This window comes from Culex pipiens, chromosome 2 (genome assembly GCF_016801865.2).
Source record: "Culex pipiens pallens isolate TS chromosome 2, TS_CPP_V2, whole genome shotgun sequence".
NCBI lineage: Eukaryota > Metazoa > Arthropoda > Insecta > Diptera > Culicidae > Culex > Culex pipiens.
This window is the reverse complement of record NC_068938.1, coordinates 159,944,258-159,967,777: the sequence shown is the minus strand read 5'-3', so window position 1 is coordinate 159,967,777 and position 23,520 is coordinate 159,944,258. Positions and strand designations below refer to the sequence as shown.

The 23,520-nt window shown below is 36.2% G+C and overlaps 1 protein-coding gene across 1 annotated transcript; it reads left to right on the top strand.

The window, feature by feature from the left end:
- Window positions 1-2,266: 2,266 nt before the first annotated feature.
- Window positions 2,267-22,786, top strand: LOC120420256 (lipase member H-like). Its single transcript, XM_039583252.1, has 3 exons — window positions 2,267-2,478; window positions 2,533-3,352; window positions 22,691-22,786. Exons 1-3 carry the CDS (start codon window positions 2,267-2,269, stop codon window positions 22,784-22,786), a joined length of 1,128 nt encoding a protein of 375 aa, XP_039439186.1.
- Window positions 22,787-23,520: the final 734 nt, after the last annotated feature.

Sequence of the window (23,520 nt, the reverse complement as noted above, 5' to 3'; positions counted from 1 at the left end):
TCTTGTTTCTTGTTTCTTGTTTCTTGTTTCTTGTTTCTTGTTTCTTGTTTCTTGTTTCTTGTTTCTTGTTTCTTGTTTCTTGTTTCTTGTTTCTTGTTTCTTGTTTCTTGTTTCTTGTTTCTTGTTTCTTGTTTCTTGTTTCTTGTTTCTTGTTTCTTGTTTCTTGTTTCTTGTTTCTTGTTTCTTGTTTCTTGTTTCTTGTTTCTTGTTTCTTGTTTCTTGTTTCTTGTTTCTTGTTTCTTGTTTCTTGTTTCTTGTTTCTTGTTTCTTGTTTCTTGTTTCTTGTTTCTTGTTTCTTGTTTCTTGTTTCTTGTTTCTTGTTTCTTGTTTCTTGTTTCTTGTTTCTTGTTTCTTGTTTCTTGTTTCTTGTTTCTTGTTTCTTGTTTCTTGTTTCTTGTTTCTTGTTTCTTGTTTCTTGTTTCTTGTTTCTTGTTTCTTGTTTCTTGTTTCTTGTTTCTTGTTTCTTGTTTCTTGTTTCTTGTTTCTTGTTTCTTGTTTCTTGTTTCTTGTTTCTTGTTTCTTGTTTCTTGTTTCTTGTTTCTTGTTTCTTGTTTCTTGTTTCTTGTTTCTTGTTTCTTGTTTCTTGTTTCTTGTTTCTTGTTTCTTGTTTCTTGTTTCTTGTTTCTTGTTTCTTGTTTCTTGTTTCTTGTTTCTTGTTTCTTGTTTCTTGTTTCTTGTTTCTTGTTTCTTGTTTCTTGTTTCTTGTTTCTTGTTTCTTGTTTCTTGTTTCTTGTTTCTTGTTTCTTGTTTCTTGTTTCTTGTTTCTTGTTTCTTGTTTCTTGTTTCTTGTTTCTTGTTTCTTGTTTCTTGTTTCTTGTTTCTTACTTATTATGCTTCGTTACATTCTTAATTTTTTTAAATCTGTCTTTCTACGTTTTTTAACCCACCTTCCCCTAAAATGTGCAGAATATTCTATCCATCTTTTCCGCTTTCGGATATCGTCTTCAAGAAAGAACGCCGCAAGATTTCCAATGTGCGTACGATGTGGTACCGACTTGTGCTGCGTCGAGGATTGAATTTAGTAGGTCTGTAATTAATTACGTACGACGGTTCTTTCATCGTTCGTAGACGCTTTCGCCGAATAAAGAGACCGCGTGCCGCTCGTGATTTTTTTCCCTTTCTCCGTGGTGACAAATCTGCGACATTTGCCCTTTTTGGTCTTTGGGGCGGCGGCTAGATTTGAATTTAATGAGACGTTCTGGGGCGGGAAAGAGAGATTACTAATTAAACGGCTAATGAGCGACGGCGGCAAATCGCGCAAGGATTCAGCAGCACCTTTCGTACGATTTAGAAGTCTGAAATTTTCTTCTAATTAAAGGTTGATTTACGATAACGGAATGTGCGTCGATTAGGGTAGACTGGGCTGGTTTTAAAATTCCGCAAGGAGACGAACCCAATCGGCAATTTTCAGAGAAATTTTGAAAATTCCAGTCACGTCTTCAGACGTTAGAGAGCGAGAGGAAAAACTTCCTGACTTTGGTATGTCAACACGCATTCCTATAGAAATATCGAACCCATATCGTCAACGAGATTTTCCATTGATTGGAAGCTGAAAGGAAAACTACCCACGAATAGTTTTACCCCCCTCATCCGATGGCCGCTGTTGTTTGCTGATGTCAAGGAGCAGAGTGCGTTCGAGGTGGGGGGTCAGCTCCAACAGCAGTGTTCCACGTGTGGGTTGTGTAGTTAACAAAGGATTTTCCATGACAGAAGGTGGCACGTGGTTGGAATTTGGAGTGTACGTTCCATTTACACTTTCTTTTCCTTGAAACGGTGCTGATACTGATTGACGAGACACGAATCAAAAGTAATGTTGTACTTAATGGAAATTGATCAAAAAAATAATGCATGTTTGTTGATAGGATATTTTCCATCATTTATTTACATAAAAAGAAGAAGATAAACAAGTCATTCATAAAGAGTCTGATTTGACCGTGCTAAACTCAACAGCGTCTGTAATTAGAATGAGTTCATAAAAAAACGACGCCGTTCATTGAGACAAAATAATAAATTGTAAATAAAAACAGGAACGAAATATTAAATAATTATTGCAAAGAAAAAAAAAAACATTTCAATATAGACCAACATCACGTTCTGGCGGATTATTTGCTTCAGCTTATCAACAGAACGTAACGCACTTTCTTACGCACCTTTCCAAACTATAAAAGAAGCCAGATGAGGCACGTGGCCGAACGGTCTACCGTTGGATGTGTGGTCAACTGTACCGCGTTTTGTGCGTTAAATTTCAACCAGTGACCAGTTTCAAATGTACCTTCCCGCGATCTTGCTAGGAACGTTAGCCATAATCAGCAGTGCAAATGGTGGACTGAAGGAACTGTTCAGCAAAGAAGCTGACAACAACATTGGCCAACTGATGGATACGATGGCTTTGCTTTGGTTCAACAACTTCAAGTTTAATGCGATTCGCAAAATTATAGCTCCCGTCGAAACGTTGGTGCTGTTCTTCTGTGGTCATAGGTTGGTATTGATTAGTCGAACGAAGAAATTGTTTTAAAAGGATTCTATTCGCAGCGATTCAACGACGCTGCAGGAAACAAGATGGAAAGATCCGGGAATTGACTCCAAGTTAAACCTGTCGAAACCCGTAACGTTCGTGATCCACGGTTGGACGGATGACGCCAAAAAGCTGTGGGTTCAGGAAATGGCGCAGAGTGTCATCAGCGAAATGGACACCAACGTGGTCGTCGTTCAGTGGGAAAGGCTAGCGGCTTATCAGTACGAGCAGGCTGCGAAAGACAATACGCTGCTGGTCTCAGGTCACGTGTCCAAGTTCATCAGGTTTCTGGTTGGCCGAGGAGTTGCCCTTAAAGACGTGACACTGATTGGCCACAGTTTAGGGGCACACATCTGCGGCCAGATCGGGTTCAACTTTGACGGGGAAATTGGCCAAATCTACGGGCTCGATCCTGCCAGAGCGTACTTCACCGTGCCCGTTGATCGGGGATTACAGTTCCGGCTGGACAGTACGGACGCGCATTACGTCCAGATGGTCATAACTTCGCGAGGTGAAGGCGGAGTACTGTTCGGTGATGGTCACGACAATTTCTACCCCAACGGAGGAAACAATCCACAACCAAACTGTGTGATTCCGGTTGGAAGTGATGCCGAGTTTGCACTTCAACTGTTTTGCAGCCACATGCACTCTACAACACTGTTTCGGCTGTCGCTAAATGCATCGCTATCCTTCGAAGGCAACCGGTGCAACAACTACGCCCGTTTCCTTCTTGGATCGTGTGACTCTAATGTGTCAAACAGGCTAGGGGTGTTCAATAGCCGGGCAGGAGGAGACTTTTACTTTAGGACGCTACCCAGAGCGCCATTCGCTCAAGCAGTGAAGAGAAAATTGATGACAGCTTTTGTAAAAGATGATGAAGAAGTTACAACGAAACCAACGAAAAAGTCGAAACCCTCAAAATGTAGAGCGACACAGGTATTTAAATTTCGGTACGATATTACTTGTGAGTGTTCATAAACCATAAACAGCACTGAAGCATGTAAGACGTAACAATTTACAATTCTAGACTTTAATTTGATCCAATAAACAGAAAAATCCATAACACCTTGAAAAAAAAACTCTGGAATACGTCATGGATCGATCTCGTACGACTTTTGATTTCCAAGATACAAAATAGTTTCACAGTTATCGCGAATATGGTGATTTTAGTTGGTACCAAAAAGAAGTAGCTTGTGCGAATTTGATGAAAATTTAGTTTCCTGCTTGTTTTGATGGTATCAGCAGTCCAACAATGTTTTGCTTGATCAGGTAGAGTTGATTTAGTTGTAGTACTTTTTGGTGTATGTTTCTGTTTTTGGTAGCGTGAGTTTTAACCATAATGATTGGGAATTTAAACAGCTTACCACAGAGCATTGGAAGGAATTTATAGAAAAAAAAATCTTCAGTTTTCAGTGAAAATTTGGGTTTTCATTTTTCATTCTCAGGGAAACTTTTCAAACAATTTCATCGAAAAAATGCAGGAAAATAATTTTCAAGAGAATGTAAAATAGTTCAACTGTAATGAAAACAGTTAATATTTTTTGATCAAATCTGCATCAAACTTTGTGGAAAAATTATCAAACTAAAATTAATATTAAAGTTTAAAGCTACTAACTAACTAATAAAAGAATAAAATTTTATTCAAATCAAAATTACATGCAACTTTATTCACAGACATAACAATTGACAATTTATCAATCTATTTTCATGCTTTTTCCAACTTTTGAAAAATGTAAATAAAAATGAAGAAAAAATATATTATAAAAGTACAATAAACGTAACCATTTTTCAATCCGTTTAAACACATTTCAAAAAAATTTCAAAATCATTTTTTTACCATAAAGTGAAGTGAATCTGTTTAAGTGTTTAGAATAATACTTTTGAAACATGTACAGCCATGCCTCGGTTTTGCACGCCTCGGTTTTGCACTGCCCCAGTTTTGCACCGTTCAGCTGCCTCGGTTAAGCACGGCCCAGTGCTTAACTGAAGCACAGAGCTTATGGGATTTTGGCTATATGGGAGACATTGGCTATAATTCTATGAATAATCATGCAAACATTAAAAAATTTTAGTGTTTTGGAATCGGGATGCTGTCAGTTTTCCATTAAAATTATTATTTCATGAAAATTTTCACAAAAATACGTATTTTTCCTGTATTTCGAAAATGCATTTTTCTTTCACAAAAAAATCCAAAAATATATTGTTATTGCAATATGGGTATCAAATGATCAGGTTTTTTTCATACATTTTGGATGTAATAATAACATTTTTAAGAAAATACTCCAAATTTTCACAAAACTACGTTTTTACGAAAAAATACTCAAAATTTAAATTTTTACAATATGGGTATTAAACGATCGGGATTTTTTCATACATTTCGAATGTAATAACAACATTTTTAGAAAATACTCAAAATTTTCACAAAACTGTCACGATTTTTTAATATATTTCGAATGTAATCAATTTTTTTTTGAAAATTCTCAAAATTTTCATAAAATTTCGTATTTTCAAAAAAAATCAATTATTGCGGTTATTGTTGGGACTATCCATAAACCACGTGGACACTTTTTTGGGAATCTCAACCCACCCCTCCCCCACCCTTCGTGGACAATTGCCCATACAAAAAAAAATATTTTTTGTATGAAGCGTGGACAATCGCTTACCCCCCCCCCCCCCCCCGAAAGTGTCCACGTGGTTTATGGATGGTCCCGTTATATTATTATATTATTATCGTTTGATACCCATATTGTAAAAATTGAAATTTTAAATATTTTTTTCGAAAATACGTAGTTTTGTGAAAATTTTGAGTATTTTCAAATTTTTTTTTAATAACATTCGAAATGTATGGAAAAAACCCGATCGTTTGATACCCATATTGTAAAAATTGAAATTTTGAGTATTTTTTTCGAAAATACGTAGTTTTGTGAAAATTTTGAGTATTTTCAAAAAATGTTGTTATTACATTCGAAATGTATGAAAAAATCCCGATCGTTTGATACCCATATTGTAAAAATTGAAATTTTGAGTATTTTTTTCGAAAATACGTAATTTTGAGAAAATTTGGAGTATTTTCAAAAATAAAATTATTACATTCGAAATGTATGAAAAAATCCCAATCGTTTGATACCCATATTGTAAAAATTGAAATTTTGAGTATTTTTTTCGAAAAAAACATAGTTTTGTGAAATTTTTTAGTATTTTCTAAAAATGTTATTATCACATCCAAAATGTATGAAAAAATTTTGATCATTTGATACCCATATTGCAATAACAATATATTTTTGGTTTCTTTAGAGAAAAAATATGCATTTTCGAAATACAGAAAAAATACGTATTTTTGTGAAAACTTTCATGAAATAATAATTTTAATGGATAGCTGACATCATCCCGATTCCAAAACACTATAATTTTTTGATGTTTGCATGATTTTTCGTACGATTAAAGCCAATGTCTCCCATATAGCCAAAATCCCATAAGCTCTGTACCTCGGTTATGCACGCCTCGGTTTTGCATCCCCCATATGCGGTGCTAAACCGAGGCACGACTGTACTAGGATAGGCCACATACAACTTGCATTCTGAAATGTTTTTTTTATTCAATTGTGCTTTAAAAAAATATTATGAATTCCAATGGGACATTTTGTATCAGTTTTCCAGTTAGTACATTGATTCATTTTCATATAATGGATATTTTTGAAATTTCTTTTTGAAGTTTCGTTAAAAAAAACACTTTTAAATAATTGCTTAAATAGGTTCAGTCTAGTACAAATTTTATTACAAGTTTTTGACTTTAGGCTCTGAGCCTCTTGATTTTTTTTTGTTATTTAGTAATGCATAAATTAACCTTCTAAAGTGTATTCCAGCAATCATCGCCTTAAAATTTTAATTACATATTGCATTGGCCTTATCAACTTTGAATACAATTTAAAAAAAATGCGATATCAGAAAAAAATCATAGAAGCATAATGTTGAAATTTGAATATTCTTTTGAATTCCATTTCAATATTGCTCAAAACTTTAAAATAAGAAACTAATTTCATATTATTCTAGTGTTTAATTCAAGAACACATGTCAGTGAATGTTAAAATTTTATAAGAGCAGCTTGTTTACAAATCCAAATAAGCCAATCATCCTTAAAAATTAAAAAAAAAATATAATTCCATAGTTAAGTCCATTTTCTGATTCGAACTTATTTTTATTGAGTACCGTCATCAGGGGTGACATAGGGTCTGGGGAGTGAGAATGGGTCATACAAATTTCAGCCTTTTTGTATGACCCAATCTTACCCCATAAGTACCAATGTCACCCCTGATGATGGTAACAAATTATATTTTGACAGTTATTTGACCACTTTTCATCCAAATTCAGTATGATTGAAAGCCATTCCGTTTAAATTTGATTCTTGATTTTGCAAGTATAAGGTTTAAAGACACTTGGCTTAATCATTACATAATTTGTATGATATATGTGTCCCACGACCATAATTCTTTTAAAGAAATAGCTGTTTAGTAGGGTGACAAGAAAAATCGAAAATTTTGGAAAATCCCTGGCTCGTTTCTATAGGCAAAAATCGATGAAGTCTATATGTATGAGGAAAATCGCGAAAATATATGGGGGGAAACATCGCTTCAGAATTTTGGCAGCAAGTGGCGCAGGTCTTTCCCAATTTTTTCCAACTGTGAGATTAATGTAGGAAATTCAATTTACTTTTACTTTGTCAAAGGTTGCAAAAAGATCCGAGTTGATCCTGATGAGTTATTAGCTTATATACTTGAAAGTATATAAGGGATACATAGGAAGTATGGTCCAAGTCATTTTAAGCGAGACCTGCGCCACCTGCTGCCTAAATTCTGAAATGATGTTTTTCCAAATAAGCACAGATACTTATTTTGCCTGAGGAATCGAATCAGAGGGTATCCCCAAAGTCGTTTTTTTACCTACACTCAAAAAAATGAGTTCGCGTAAACGTGAACAGAGTTCATGCCAACGGGAACCAGGAAGAAAACTGTTCAAATTTTATAGTGCATTGCACCATGAAAGTGAACAGTTTTCTTCCTGGTTCCCGTTGGCATAAACTCTGTTCACGATTACGCGAACTCACTATTTTGAGTGTACTGTTTAGTGGTGTTTTTTTTTTCATTCTATAATAATCCATTAAATAATAACTTACAAAAACACATGGTTTATCAAACTACCTACAGACTTTTTGTCAAGAATATACAGACACCGCCTTTGAAGAAAATGGCAACCCTCTGGACAGCATTTGAGGTTATGTTGAAAAATAACCCTTTACAAAAGTCGTCTAAATTGTTTTTCATCATAACTTTAACTAAATGAAACTGTACAATTTTCAATATCAAGCTGTAGAACATGAAAGTGAACCGAATGGACCACATCAAGACAAAATTCGTTCAGCCAAAGCCGAGATAATCTAGTGCATAATTTTGATCAACATTCCCACAGACGTACAGACATTTGTTCAGAATTTGATTCTGACTCGATAAGTATAAATGAATGTAGGTCTTTTTTTTTAGTCTAATTAAAAAGTTCATTTTCCAAGTGATGTTATAGCCTCTCCTCAGTGAGAAAGACATAAATGAACTCAGCCTTCTTGAAAATCATTCGAATGTTTGAAAAGGAGGACTCTAAACATTTGTTTTTGACTGATTAACATAAAATTTTGTTACCTTTCAATGGCTGATCAATGATGAATAAATTACGCAAAAATGAATTCTGTTTCTTTTTTTGAAGTCAATTTTACATGATCTTCCTATTTTTCTGTTCCGGGAATTTCTACAAAAGTAACCGGTTAAAATTCACCTCTAGACGACCAAAGTTTGAGGTGGCATGAAGATTTCATTACATCACGTAAGTTCAACGACGTGTTTTCTCGCAGTATAGTATAAGCAAGAAAGAAAGGCAAGGAATTTTGACTAAAACAACGAAAAAACTGAAGGAAAAATCTTTTGCTCAACACATTTTCCTGTTTTAACTTCGAGTTGGTGGAAACCCGACGCCCGAATCAGTTGCAGAGCTTTCAAAAGTTACACTCGAGGAATGCCAACATGACTCTCGAGAGGAAGGAATTCTCTTCCCCCTTCGAAGGACCAGTGCACCAGTTCGGAAAATTCAATGTAAATAATTTGCACCACACCACATCCGATGGCTAAGAGTCCTAAAACTGCATGGAAAAGTTCTCGCCAAGGAAACATCATGTAGTTTTCCCCCTAACTTTGCTGCATCAGTTTGAGAGTTTTAGGAGCGAGGAAAAGGGTAGAAAGCAAAGTGGCACAGATTTTTTTTTCTACTAGTGAAATCGTCTCTCTAGTGGCAAAGAGGATTTTAATTCAGCTAAAAGGAAAGTGGAAAGACTGAGACGGTCAATTTCGTAAATTGCTTTAGGAATGTTGCAGGACGTCAAGTAAAAGTTCGATTTCATGTTTCGAGGAAGTACAGTAATCTGTGGGTGCCGTATCCATTAAAGCTCATAGTTTTTTGAGTCAAAACGTCGTTTGAAATTTGAATTTACATTGATTGCAAACAAATAATAGAGCAATATGGTTCCATAATATTGAAACCATAAATTCCAGATCACACTGTACTCTCGTTACATCGCCACTAATGGGTAAGTAAAAGACTAGAGCTTAAAATCCTCCAAGAATCCAGCGGAGAATGCAAGGATAACAAATTGACGCTAAGGAGAGTACATTTTGGCACATCGACAGCCGCAGACCAGACACTTTGGATCCGTAACAGATGTTTCCCGTTCCTCAATCTCGGGAACACGTTAAGTCCGTGACCATCTCCGCTATAAAGTTGTACCCACTTCTTTGTAGCAAATTGTGTGTTCCACGATAAATGATGGCATTTGCAGTGCCGTTTATCGTCGCACACACACAGGCGTACACCTAATCATGAAACCATCTTTAACAAGATGTCATAAAAATATTTCACCCTTCCGAAAACCATCCCCCACCGCACCACCACTTCGATGGGACCACATTCTGGGGTTTTGTCCAGCTCGTGTCCGGGCCCTGTGTAACAAGCCAACGCGTTACACGTGTAGGCGACATTTTTATGGACCCACAATTCATTATCTCGCCTTGGCAGTGACCATCAACGGGGCCCGGTCTGGTCAGGTTTGAAGGTGTACTGATGGTTCCTCTGGTGGCACCACCATGGCATATTTTGTGTGACCTCTGGGATAACGAGCTACACGCCGGCCGGTGCGAACAGAACGGAACAGTTCAGGAATCAAGACTTGGGAGGGATTTTTGTACCGGATCGTTCGGATTTCTCTGTTTTTGTAATCTTGTCCATTATTTGCTAATTATTTTTTTCTTGATAAATTTACATGATTACATGATTTTGTACTTTTTTGCTTTTTGCTTTTTGCTTTTTGCTTTTTGCTTTTTGCTTTTTGCTTTTTGCTTTTTGCTTTTTGCTTTTTGCTTTTTGCTTTTTGCTTTTTGCTTTTTGCTTTTTGCTTTTTGCTTTTTGCTTTTTGCTTTTTGCTTTTTGCTTTTTGCTTTTTGCTTTTTGCTTTTTGCTTTTTGCTTTTTGCTTTTTGCTTTTTGCTTTTTGCTTTTTGCTTTTTGCTTTTTGCTTTTTGCTTCCGAAAACCCTGTTCCAGTTCACAAGGTGTGAAACGTTTCCCAGAGTCGGACCCTGGCCAACGGAGGGTAAACCAATAAGACAAGCCATATTTCAGCCCATTGACACACGTTCAAGCGGTTCAATTGAACGACGGTCCTCGATGTCGATGATGATGATGGCACATTGTGGCCCCTGGTCAAGGTGGAAATCGTTGTCGTCTGGTCGGTTGAACGTGCCAAGTTATAACCACCATCGGTGAAAAATACATACTTGTACGACCAGAGGCCAGGATGCCATCATAATGTGAGATAAAAATCATTGCAATCGATATAAATACGAGAAAACAATATCGTAAATTATGAATCATGAACTGGATGGAGCGAAAAGTGTTTTGCTCTTGATTGCTGGTCGTTTTCGTAAATGGTTCTGTTGTGGTCGAAATACATATTATGAAACGGGTTTGTTGGAATCATATTTATCAAGCTAATTTCATACCAAAAGATAACGTTCCACAGAAATTAAAATTTCAATGAAAATTTAATTTGTCACTACCGACGAAAGTGGTAGCCAAACATCTGCGAGTTCCAACAAACGGTCACCGAAAACGATTTGGGTTAATACCGGATTATGCATCGACTCAGCTCCGTTGCTGCCGGATAAGCAGCATATTTTCGTACACAAAAAAAAAACGACACTCCCACAGCCAATGTCAAATGGATAACTTTTCCCTTTCGTTTGAAAACTTTCTCTGACGAACTAAAGCTGCAGTTGCAGGCAAAAATCCAGCCATTCCACAGTGCGCCGCCATTTAAGTTCGGTTTAATGAACATTTTAATTGGACCGCAACCAGCTGGGCTGCTGCAAAATGCAATATTTTTTACTTGTTTGCACTCGGTACTAAAAATAAATACGAGCTTCAATCAAAAAGTGGCATAAAGCTCGCAGCAGCACTCTTCTGCGGTGGCGGTAACCTTGGCAAAATATGTATTACAGTGAGTTCAGAAAATTTTTATTGTATAAAAAAAACATCAAAGCTGAATGAGACAAGATGGGTTGTCAGCAAGTCAGGAAAAACTTAAAATCTTGGTTAAAAAATAAATCAATTGAGGAAGAATTGACTGTTGCTTCAGCCCTTAAGGGTTGATGCCATCCAACCGACTAACTGACTAAACCGAAAAACCAACCAACCAGCAGTGGCAAGATGTTACTTACTCTCTCTCGCTCGGCAAAAGGCGTAAAAACATCAAAAGGTTAGTTTATGGTTTTCCAGTTCTCAGGGAGCAGCACCAGGAGTCAGGGACGATGCTTTCTGGTGGAGTAAACAACAACGTTACAGGCAACCAACCAGGTTCAGCTGCAAGTTTACATACACACCATCCAGTGGCAATCGCAAAACCAAAACTCTCTGGATGGCAGGGGAAAAAATTGTGTAGTTTTAAATTTTGTGAGCTTTCGCAATCTTTTCGTAGAGGTGAAGCATTTTCTATTGTTCTATTGCTAGTGAAAAGAGAGGAAAAAGCTTTAGGCTTCATGTGTTGCATTTTCATGTTAAACATGTTATCTGAAGCAAAATTCATCTGAATTCAACAATTCCATTAACATTTTTGATTTTTTGTAATTTTTAAGATTTTATTGAACAACAATAGGATATTTTCTGACAGTAACGTCTTTTTTCTAGATTTCTTTTAATAAAAGTAGCTGTCATATCTACAAATAAATCACAACGTTGTTTATAAAGCATTTTTGCAAATAAAGTATTGCATTTACTTTAAATCTTGACAAATTGAAAAGAATAAGAAGCCATACTAGTGGCTTTACAAAGATGGACCGTTACAACGATTTGAGAATATTGTAAGATGTATTGTAAAAAGCTTAATTCAACAAAAAAATCCTTTTTGCAGAGCTTCAAATCATTATTTCACTCAATATTAAGTAGAAAATGAAATATGTTACAAAACTAAAAGTTTTTCAGTATGAGTCGTACATTCAACGATGTTTATCAAGGAGGATAAGTACGACGAGTGCTGAAAAGATTTAATTTTGTAACGAGCAAAATACATATTTTTTACAGTTCCACAAAATACCCTTTGAATTGGATTATATCATTGAAACGTTTGTTTACCCGCTTAAATGTAATTTGCTGTCATGGTAAGTTTTAAACTTCAAAGTAATACTTTTCGATACAAGTGTTGAAAAAATGAACTTTTCAGTACTCAAATAGTTGCTGAAAAGTCACTACTGTTATTTTTGGCTATGAACAGTAGGCCATAAAGTCATTCAAGAATATCAAGAAAAATAATAAGTTTTACAACGTAATTGTACAAAAACTGCAATTTTATTTTGAAAATACTAACATTTCCTGTCTTTCTCAAGTGACGAAATACCCTACCTATCATCTCCAAAAATAATCATTGACACTGTACACAAATACTATACACAAATACTAATTAACATTTTTTTTTAGGAGAAAAATGACAAAGACAGGGTTCTTTTCTATTTCGATTTTCGATTAAATATTCAACAACAACAACCTAGTTTTTTGTTTACTTAATTTGGAAAATTTTGTTGTTGAAGATCAAAACATTATTTAAAAAAAATATGTTAAATGTTAATACGGATCTAATCTTAATATAATGTGTTGATTAACAGAGAGTATATAAAAAACAATTTCAATATTGTTTCTGTCACATCAAAGTTTGTGACCGATTACACCGACCAACAAAATTTCTGCGCAGGCTCAACTCGAGAAGAAGCATGAAGTTTGGGGTCCCCAGAAACACAAACCACTTAACAAATTGAATAGTTAGTTGAAAATATATTTAAATTTTTTTTTTATTTCAAGCCAAATTTACATATTTTTTTTAACAAAAAAGTATCACAAAATTCATTATACCTTACTACAGTAGTGCTGCTGCTGCCGCAAAAAAAAAAAATTATCAATGATTTATTCAAAAAAATATTCTTCTTTAGTCTCCTAAAGTTCTTCAAGAAGTGCCACATTTAATATGATATACTTAATTAAATGCTATGCAATGTATGGTAAATCGTTAACAATCAACTGTACAACTTTTTTCAAACTTATCAACTATCAATAAGTCCGTTGCACAAATTAAAAAAAAAGTATAAAAACTGAAATTACGAGCCAAGGTAACATCATTTGAATAAAAAAAGTGTTTTAAAATGCATTATACACTTGTCCAGTTGTTTTTCCATAATTATTTTCCAAAATTTCAAAGTATCGGCGGATTTTTTTAATTAAAAAAAGTTTTTGTGAGGCCGTACATCTAAATTTTATAAAATCCAAAAATATTTTTAAACGACCCAGAAAAATGAATTTTAGATTAATTTGAGTTAAATAGACTTATATTTTCATTTAAAAAAAATGTGCCCCCTTATTTTTTGTACCGATATTGAAGAAAGGACATAAACTTTGAAAAATATTTGCAATGGCCTAACTCATTTTGAAAGCAAAAACTGATTTAAAATGAATTTTGCCTAAACTTACAGTGAAAATATAAAATGACAACTTTTATATGGTGACTTATTATAAATATCCTCGAAACATTGAATTGAAGTTAAGGTTAAAGGATATTGATGTAAATTTGGTGAAACTTTCGATTGCTCAAAAGTTTTTTCATGAATTGTATTTTCACCATATTTAATTAATTACGGATTTTTTAAGGTATTTTTGTAAGATAAAGTGATTTGAAAGCTTTGTTGAAATTTTCTGGACGTAAAAAAGATGTGTTTGCAATTCCGTCGTGAAACTACTTACTTTTCCTGTCATTCTTGAACGACGAAATAGTCAACTTTTCTGTATCAAAAATAACAGAATCGAATAGCAACACTTTTCAAAATAAATGCTGAAAAGTTCTACTTTTCAGCACTGAAATGGGTGCTTAAAGATGAACTTGTTGATTTATTGACAAAATACATGAAAATTTGACTTAAAATTTCACTCAATGGGTGTTTTTCGGAATTGCAAAAAATGTTGTATGGAACTCGTTGCAAAACTTGATTTTTTCAGCACTCTTAGCATTTATCCAACTCGGTGAACCTCGTGCTGAAAAAATCCTCTTTTTGCAACTTGTTGCATAAACTACTACTGTTGCGAACGCGCACCGGTTCCTCGAACAGTCCAAATAAAACGACTTAATTCAGACATGTTGAAAACTGCAATTTATTACACTTAATTAGTTACATAAAGTTTCACAAAATCACAATACTTACAACTTCGGTGTTTATAAGCAGCTGAGGCAGGATTGTTATTCCATTAGCTGCGCCCGCACTACCGCTCGCTTCAAATTGTTGTTTATTTCTGATTCTACTTTGAGCAGTAGCACGGGCACCGAGAGCCATAAGTACACACAATTGAACAATACACAAAGATCTTCAGCAGCAGTGTCCGAGGGGCGCGTCACTCTGCGTTTATTCGCAACAACTACTTTTTTCAGAAGCTCAAATAATTGCAAAACAAAATTGTTGTGAGTTGACAAAAAGTTGTCATTTAACAATTTAACTAAAAAGGAGAAAATATGATTCAAAGTATTTGTCAACTTTGCGTTTGGTTTAGATTAGATTAGATTCAAAGTTTTTGTCAACTCACAAGCCAATTAAAACAAAAAGTATCACAAAATGCTGTATACATTATAACAGTTGTGCAACTGCCAAAAAATACGAATAATTATGATAATCATTAATTTTGTTGACTGTGCATTTTTTTTTCAGATAAAGTTTAATATTTTGTCTCCTGATTTTTTTGAAATTTTGTAATCAAAATAAATATCAATAAAGTACTGATACTGTACTGTACTGTACTGTATATCTGTATCCCTTTTTAAATGTATATTTTGTGTCAAGGTTTTATTTTTGTAATTGAGCTACTTTTTCAGTAACTTCCCTTCACATAATTATTTTAAAATAACCATTTTAATGCTTATTTAAATTTATTTTAGAGTTATGGTACTTACCATAAAATTTAAATGTTAAGTTAATTGTTGAGATCAAGGTTGAGATTCATGTTTTGAGTTTGCTGGGGTTCTCTAAAGACTTTATTTAGTTTTGTCAGCTCATTGGTGCAACTTTTTTAACCTAGCTTAAATAGCTTTTATTTGTTTAAAAAAAAACGCAAAACAAATCCAGAGCAGACCCTGGTTAATCCCCACTTACCGGAAATTCCCCAACCATGGTGTTTTAAACCACAACAAAAACAACCACCAAAAACCATACGTCTGCGGTGGCAAACCAAATTACTAATTACTGACAGTTTCTGAGGAGGTCGACCATGCCATGCTGCACCGAGAAAGTTGAGCGTTTTTCCACTGCTGGAAGGGAAAAACATTTCCCAGCCTCCACCGTTGCACTCAAAAGCAAACTTTAGCTACCTGGGAGTCGTCCTGTGTTATGGTGCCACAAGAACCAAACCATGCATAAAAACATAATTTATGGCACCGTCAAGTTTCGTGCTCCCCCCGGAGTGAGGGATGCTGCCGCTGGAGATGCGTCATTTCCGGAACTGGGCCTTGGATAAATTTCGCTTTTTGCTCTGAGAGGTTCGTCGTGTGCGAGATAGTGTTGGCCACGGTGGGACTTTGGGGCTCTATCGTTGGTCGTGTAGAGATGAATCTGCTGCAGGATGCGAAGATGCTGGCTTTGGGATCGGGATGAGCTTGGATTGTTTAGCTGTAATTAGCTTATAGCAACATTTCATTATGAACTGGAACTGGATGTTTCGTTGAGCATAGTGAAGTAGTTCAAGTGGAAAGTTATACTTCCGTGTAGTTCTTAGCCGTAACCATGTCATAACCCGTAGGAATATTTTCTAGTGTATTACCTTGTTTTGTAACACAGCCATTTATTGCACTACATAAACGTAGTCCTTTCCCGCACTGATGATGTAATCTCTCCGTTAACAACTTGGTGACAAGTTTGGTCCTTTTGCGGAACTTGTCCGATTTCTTGGGCCCATTCTCTCTCGCTCGGAAACTAATTAGGCCAGCAAAAGCTCCCTTCTGGCGGGCCTCCATCCACGTGGTAGGTAAATTTCACGTTAATTAAGCACGTGACACTACTAACCTCCGCCCCTCCTCCCCCCTCAGGGGTGTACAGTTTCGTAATTAGTTTATTATAAAAGGCTGAGCTGCTCTTCGTCGAATCAAAGCAGCCCGCATGGATCTTCCAGAAACTTTGCCTCAACCTACCTACTGGCGAACTACTAGATTGGAGTTCTGAACTGACGGTGCACGTGGCTAAAGCTCCACGCATCCACGTGGGCGGTGTTGACGGCCTGGAGTGAGTGAGGAAAGTCACATTTGCCCGACCCGGCCCGCACTCCGAGGTTGCTTTCAACGGGCTGTCAGGGTTAGAGATCCTAAATAGGGAGACTGGACGAAGTGAATTTGACGTACCCAAACAGACGCGAGTTTGACGTATCCAAACGAGCATTTGCCTTTACGCCCAGCAAAACTTATCAGTGTTGCCAAGCTCAAAACATACGTTGCCAGATCAATTTAGCAAGCTTAGACCAGTCTCCCTATTTAGGGTCTCTAGTCAGGGTGGGGTTGTTTCCTGGTAGTAGGCCGTGTACCAAGTTGCAAAACTAGTTGTGTTGCTCCAGTTGGCTGCGCTCGTTTGTCGGTCGAGCAGGCTTCATTTGCTGGAAATATGTATATTGCGAGATTGAGTGTTGCGTAACATACGGACCAACGGTGACGAAGGCATCATAATTGAACGGGTTTGTTTTGCTGCAAACGTTTGACAAGTTGGCGGCTTGTCATGTTTTCGATAGGAGATCTGAATAGTAGTAGTTAAGGGTTACAAAAGGGCTAGGAAGTAAGACCGGAATTTTGCTGGAATTAGACTCTGATATTTCCTCAAATCGTCTTTGTTGTGCTATCTTGTCGCACGTGCATTTTGGGTCATATTAAGTTTAGAACGCCATTTTGTGAGTTAAGAACGCCGCTCTCAATGCCTCACCTTTTGACCTTCACAGGTCCCCAAAATTCACTTTCAATCCTGAGATATTCAATAAAAACCCAAAAAAAAAACTTTGTGCATTGTTGTCACTCTTCATACGAAAGAAGTTTCAATCTTGTCGTGTTATCTTGACACAGCCTGAAAATTGATGTAAGTGCAACAATTGACTAAGGGATTCAAGGTCAGAACGCGTTTGACACACGTACATGCCCGACTTCCGTAAAAAAATATTATAACTCTGGACTTCTTCAATAGAACGTTATGCCATTTTTAATGAATCATTGGAAGCTACTTGGGGGCTAACACCACCTCAAACTCTAGAGTGTAGTAACATATTTTAGTCTGATGGAAGTTATACTTTCCCATAATTTCGCTTCCGGTCGATTATTGGAGCTGACATGACTTGCTACAGTGATGAAATATTTTTTTTCAATCGTTGAGAAAAGATTGTAATCAATAGGTTGGATATTACAAAACATTGCTAGTCTCATACACCGCTGACAGATTGCATCAACCCTCACCTAACACCTCAATCCCAACTAATCCCAACCAATTTCTTCCGTAAAATCATATTTCAACCTTTTCCCTCTCAAGTAGGCACTTTAGGTGCCGACAGGAACGCCTTCATTGCCACTTTGCCAACAATATTTACAGTTCTCACCCCGACGATATTGGCCAACGCTGCAAAGCTTTGAGACAACAACAACACGCGGGCAACAAACGCACAATCCTTGCAAATCTCAGCGGTGACTGTCCGGAAAGGGGGGTGTCTCGTAGACCTGGCTGTGTTCCGCGCAATTCCCGGCAGCTGGAACGTGACGAAACTGGTGATGTGTTCATTAGCACACGCGACCAGTGAAAACAACTGGCCACCGCACACTCTTTTTTTGCATATTTCTGGCTACTCTCGGGACTTGGTGGCCAGGAGGGGTAAGGGTACGTATTATTTGCAGCTTTTGACGCAGTTTTGTCGGTCTCTTACCACCGGTTGTCTGCAGAGAAGAGGTGACGAGGGATGATGTTGAGATTATTAACATTTAAGCGAGGAAAAGTTCTGGCCAGTGATGGGAATGGGTCACCTTCAACATTTAAAATCTGTGCAAACTATGAAAAAGTTAGACAAAACAAAAAAAAACATAACTATTTTAAGTACCGTCATCAAGGGTGACATTGAGTCTGGGGGGTGAGATTGGGTCATACAAATTTCAGCATTGTATGACCCAATAGGGTGGAATCTAGTTATATGGAAAAAAATAAAATGACAAAAATCAAATCAGCAACACATTTTTTGGGTTCCTTTTAGGGTCCCAAACAACCTCCCAAAATTTGGGAGCGTTTGGTTTAGCCCACGATTGGCGCAAAGCAAATGAAATTTGTATGGAAATTATTATGGGGAAACTTGAATTTTCACATTTTTGAATCAACAAAATTCATGTTTTATTATTTTATGAAACTAACACCGTAGAAGTATAGCCCTGGATGTCCTGAACAACTCTCCCGAAGCCAGTATGGTGCTAAAGTGCGTCACAAAAAAGATACAGAGTTTTCAAAAGTAGTGTATTGAAATAATCAGTGAAATTCACATTTTCTGCCAACATTGCCGAAGGAACCATGAAATACAAAATAAACACGATTGTTTTTATATTTTTATGAGCCTTACGTAAAATCGTTATGACACATTCTCCGGCAATGTACACCTTAGGATGAAATTTTGAAAAGCGTGTATGAGCTATTTGGATATTTTTCCTCGATTCTAGACTACTTGAAGCTTCAAAAATCATGGTTTTCATTAATTGATCATTTGAATATCATTATGTACAAGTTGGTTAAGTTATGCATCAATTCGTGATAAAATCATCGTTTTAAAACATTTTTCTAAAAACTCCTGGTTTTCAGCGAAATAAAATCCAAAAATTATTCTTTTGATTGCATTTTGTAGGTTTTTAGATGTACTAAACGGAAATGTCATGGATTTGCAGTTTATCTTAAGTTAAGTATTTTTTCAAACTAGTGTAAGTTTACCATTTTATTGCGTTGCAACGTCACGAAAAAGGGACAGTTGTTTATGCCAACAGAAAACTAAACATTCAATCATTTTGATATTTCGGATGCTCTTTGTACTTGGAAAGAGCTTTCAAATGCAACCTAGAGCGACTAAATTGGTTGTCTAGATCCAAAGTTACAACAGGTTTAAGTTTGCGTTGCAACGTCACGAAATTTTAAATCATATTGGTCACATGGCAAAAAAGGTGTATGCGTAGTTGGTTGTTGAAGATAAAAGGATACTAAATATTATATATTTTTTATATAATGTTTCCGAGCATATTTACAGAAGAATTGTACATGGGTCATTCACAAATTCCGTCACTTAAGTTTGTATGCAACTCGAAAAAAGTAGGTATTTTATGAAACTTGTTGAACAAATCAAAATAGACCGATGTTCACAAGGGGGAAAAATTCTAAAACTTTCAAAAAAGTAATCACGTGGTTACTGGATGGCCCCTTTATGATAAACTGATTTACGTGAGGGTTCATTCTAATACAACGCAACGATTTTTTTTATCCCACACCCTTATGTAGGCCAAATTACAGTGAAATTCACTAAACAATAAAAATCACGTGATTCGATTGTTTTTTTTTACAAACTTTTGTCACTTTGTTGTTGGACGAACCCTTACCTAAATAAGTTGTATGCAACGTTTAGTTGTTCGCAATTAAAAATGTTATGTTGCGCAGGTAAACAGTTTTATTATTTCCTCAAATTTAATTTAAAAAGCACAAAAGTCAACAAAATAAGTTACGTTGTTTGCAGATCACCCCTTAGGGGCCATCAACAAACGATATGGGCACTTTATTTATAAATTTCAGCCCTCCTGAAAACTTGAAGCTCCTTACCTCCCTTCTAAAACTTCCACGTGTTTTGTAAATTGCCCAAAACCATTAAAATATTAAGGGAGCGTTCTTGCATTACGTAACAAAACATTTATATTTTTAGACCCCCTCCACCCCCTGGTAATACATTTCCGATACATTTTTTTTGTATAAATCCTCGAACCTCCCTCCCCCTTGATATTACGCCGTTACGTAATGCATGGACGTCCCATTACATGGATAGAGGAGGGGAGAGTGGGGGGGTGTCCTTCGTGATAATGGAATAATACAAAAAAAAAACTTTGAAAACGCTTTGGAAAACTTCGTAAATCGTACTGCTACTGTGAAAGCGGTATATGGGGAGGGGGGGGGAGTCTAACATGGGCGGGCCAATCAATTCACATGTCCTTGTACTGTCTATTAATGTCTTATAATAAAATCTTAACCTACAGTTGTTCAAACTAACAAAAACTATGATTTATTTTGAAACTAAAATTTCGTGACGTTGCAACGCAACGAAAAACCCTGTTTTCAAAAACAGAGCGTTGCAACGTCACGAAATGTAAGTGGTCTTTAAAAATCGAGGTTTGATTTTTTCGAAAAACTAATGATTGCATTCGATTTGTTGGCCAATTTTACACTAAAAATGGAAGAAGAACTCCAAATTTGCCGTTTAACAGAGCAGAGTTAATGGCGAAACATGAATTGGGTCAGGATTGAGAAAAAGTCACGCGTTGCAACGTCACGCTACATATTCCCCTCTCAAAAATAGAATATTCGCTTAAAATAATGTTTCAACATTGTTTCTTATAGGAAATTTAATGTACTTTCCGAATCTGTAATAACATATGTACCTTTTCAATGTATTTTTTGAGTTACAGCCGAAATACTGAAAAAAGAAAAGTCAAAGCGTTGCAACGTCACGGCGGAATGTGTCTTATGAAGAAATGTTCAGAAGACATTATTTAGTTAAAATGCACCCCAATTCCTCAAATATATTATACTCTTGAACGCTCTGTAACTTTTGTTAGAAGCAAGTTAGCACCATACTGTCTTCGAGAGAGTTGTTAAGGACATTGAAGGCTATACTTCTACGGTGTTAGTTTCATAAAATAATAAAACATGAATTTTGTAATTTCAAAAATGTGAAAATGCGTGTTTCCCCATAGTAATTTCCATATAAATTTCATTCGCTTTGCGCCAATCGTGGGCTTAACCAATCGCTCCCAAATTTTGAGAGGTTGTTTGGGACCTAAAAAGGGACCCAAAAAATGTGTTGCTGAAGAAACCAATTTTCGATTCCACCCTAATGACCCAATCTCACCCCCCAGACCCAATGTCACCCCTCATGACGGTAATTTAAAAAAATATTATTAAGCAAACATAATTGAATAAAAATATGTTTTATACGTTTAAAATGACATTAGCCAAAATTATAGCGATCATAAAGATAAAATGTATACAACAAAGGCATTGCATTGAAAAACTGAATCATAAGCAAATAAGAAAGAGTTTTTAAAAATATGCTTATTTTTTTATATTAAAAAGATATAGGTCATAATAGAAAATAAGAACTATATTTTTAAACAAAAGCATATATTTTTTGTTGTTGTTGGTTGTTGGTTGTTGGTTGTTGGTTGTTGGTTGTTGGTTGTTGGTTGTTGGTTGTTGGTTGTTGGTTGTTGGTTGTTGGTTGTTGGTTGTTGGTTGTTGGTTGTTGGTTGTTGGTTGTTGGTTGTTGGTTGTTGGTTGTTGGTTGTTGGTTGTTGGTTGTTGGTTGTTGGTTGTTGGTTGTTGGTTGTTGGTTGTTGGTTGTTGGTTGTTGGTTGTTGGTTGTTGGTTGTTGGTTGTTGGTTGTTGGTTGTTGGTTGTTGGTTGTTGGTTGTTGGTTGTTGGTTGTTGGTTGTTGGTTGTTGGTTGTTGGTTGTTGGTTGTTGGTTGTTGGTTGTTGGTTGTTGGTTGTTGGTTGTTGGTTGTTGGTTGTTGGTTGTTGGTTGTTGGTTGTTGGTTGTTGGTTGTTGGTTGTTGGTTGTTGGTTGTTGGTTGTTGGTTGTTGTTTTTGTTTTTGTTTTTGTTTTTGTTTTTGTTTTTGTTTTTGTTTTTGTTTTTGTTTTTGTTTTTGTTTTTGTTTTTGTTTTTGTTTTTGTTTTTGTTTTTGTTTTTGTTTTTGTTTTTGTTTTTGTTTTTGTTTTTGTAAATCATTCATTTATACTCGAAAACAACTAGTCTTTGAATATTTCCCAACACTGACGGCTACAGACAAACGAAATCGTCACCGCGCCGTCTCGTGCGAATTTAAATATTTATGCAGATGGTGTTGCTGTTTTATCTTATTATTGCTCCATAGCCGAGTGGTGTGAATGCGTTTCGTCGTCGTCTCGTCTCGTCGGTCTAAAGTACACAGAGGGCTCTCATAGTCCAAACCTAGATAGTGGGTGGAGAGGAGGGGGAAGGACAGATTTTACGGGGTGTGACAATTTTTAAGCAATTCATAATTGCCAAACACAGTCAATTGGGTGTAATATCCGAGTAAATAGAACCAACGACGGGAAGTTTGCCTACTTATTTGCGTGTGAATAATTGAATGCATTAAACAAATCTAGAGTGTTATTCCACACACACAGACTAACATAAAATTCAATTCTTGGTTGGTCATGTCCTCTTAATATTGAAAAAAGTAAGTATCTAAAAGAATCAGACCTGATAATGTTGAACCTCCAAATATTCCAAACAGGAAAAACTCATCTTCGACTGCCACTTCTCGCTACACTTCCAGCTACTGAACCAACGTTCGTCCGCGTCGTCTCTCCGCTTCTCGCACCCGAATTGACACATTTCCAATCGAATCTTGACCATCTTGGGCTGATTAAGCTGACGTCTAATCTCTTATTCTCTTATTTTAGCAGATTAACTTCCCTTCATTTTTGGTGGCCAGCCAGGCTTCAACCCAAGCGAGCTTTCATCACACACACGAGGAGGCCCTACCAAGAAGGCGCTTTTGGCCGTTGGCCATCACCAATCAAAGTCAAAATCGGCGAAGGCGCGCTTGTCAGGGTGCCAAGTCCGACGTCGTCCACTTCCAGGGCTTTTTGGCACCCCCGAACACAGAAGAGGCACATAGTAGCGTTAGCCGGGATGCTGTGATGATTTAATTAATTATGGAAGTCAGTCAGTCGCTGACAAATTGTTTATGGAATGTTAATCAGAAAACAAAGCGGAGGGAAGCTTATCGACGTGAGGTTTTCGGTTCGTACAAGGAAAACTGGTAGGACGAATAAATTATGGGATTTGACGGACGGATACGTTCGAACAGATATTAATTTTACAGTTTATTTTTTATTTAGTATTTGACGGATTTTGTGTCGAAAAATATGTATACATTTACACTCTTTTGCCATGCAGAAATATTGATTTGATTAAAAAATACCTGGATGAATCATTTTGTTCTAAAAAAACAACAACTTTTCATGAGTATTAAAATTGACTGCGAAAAAATCCCCATTCACTCGATTGACTGTATTTTAACTATTGATTTGGTAGCTTAAAATCAATGTATTCCATAAC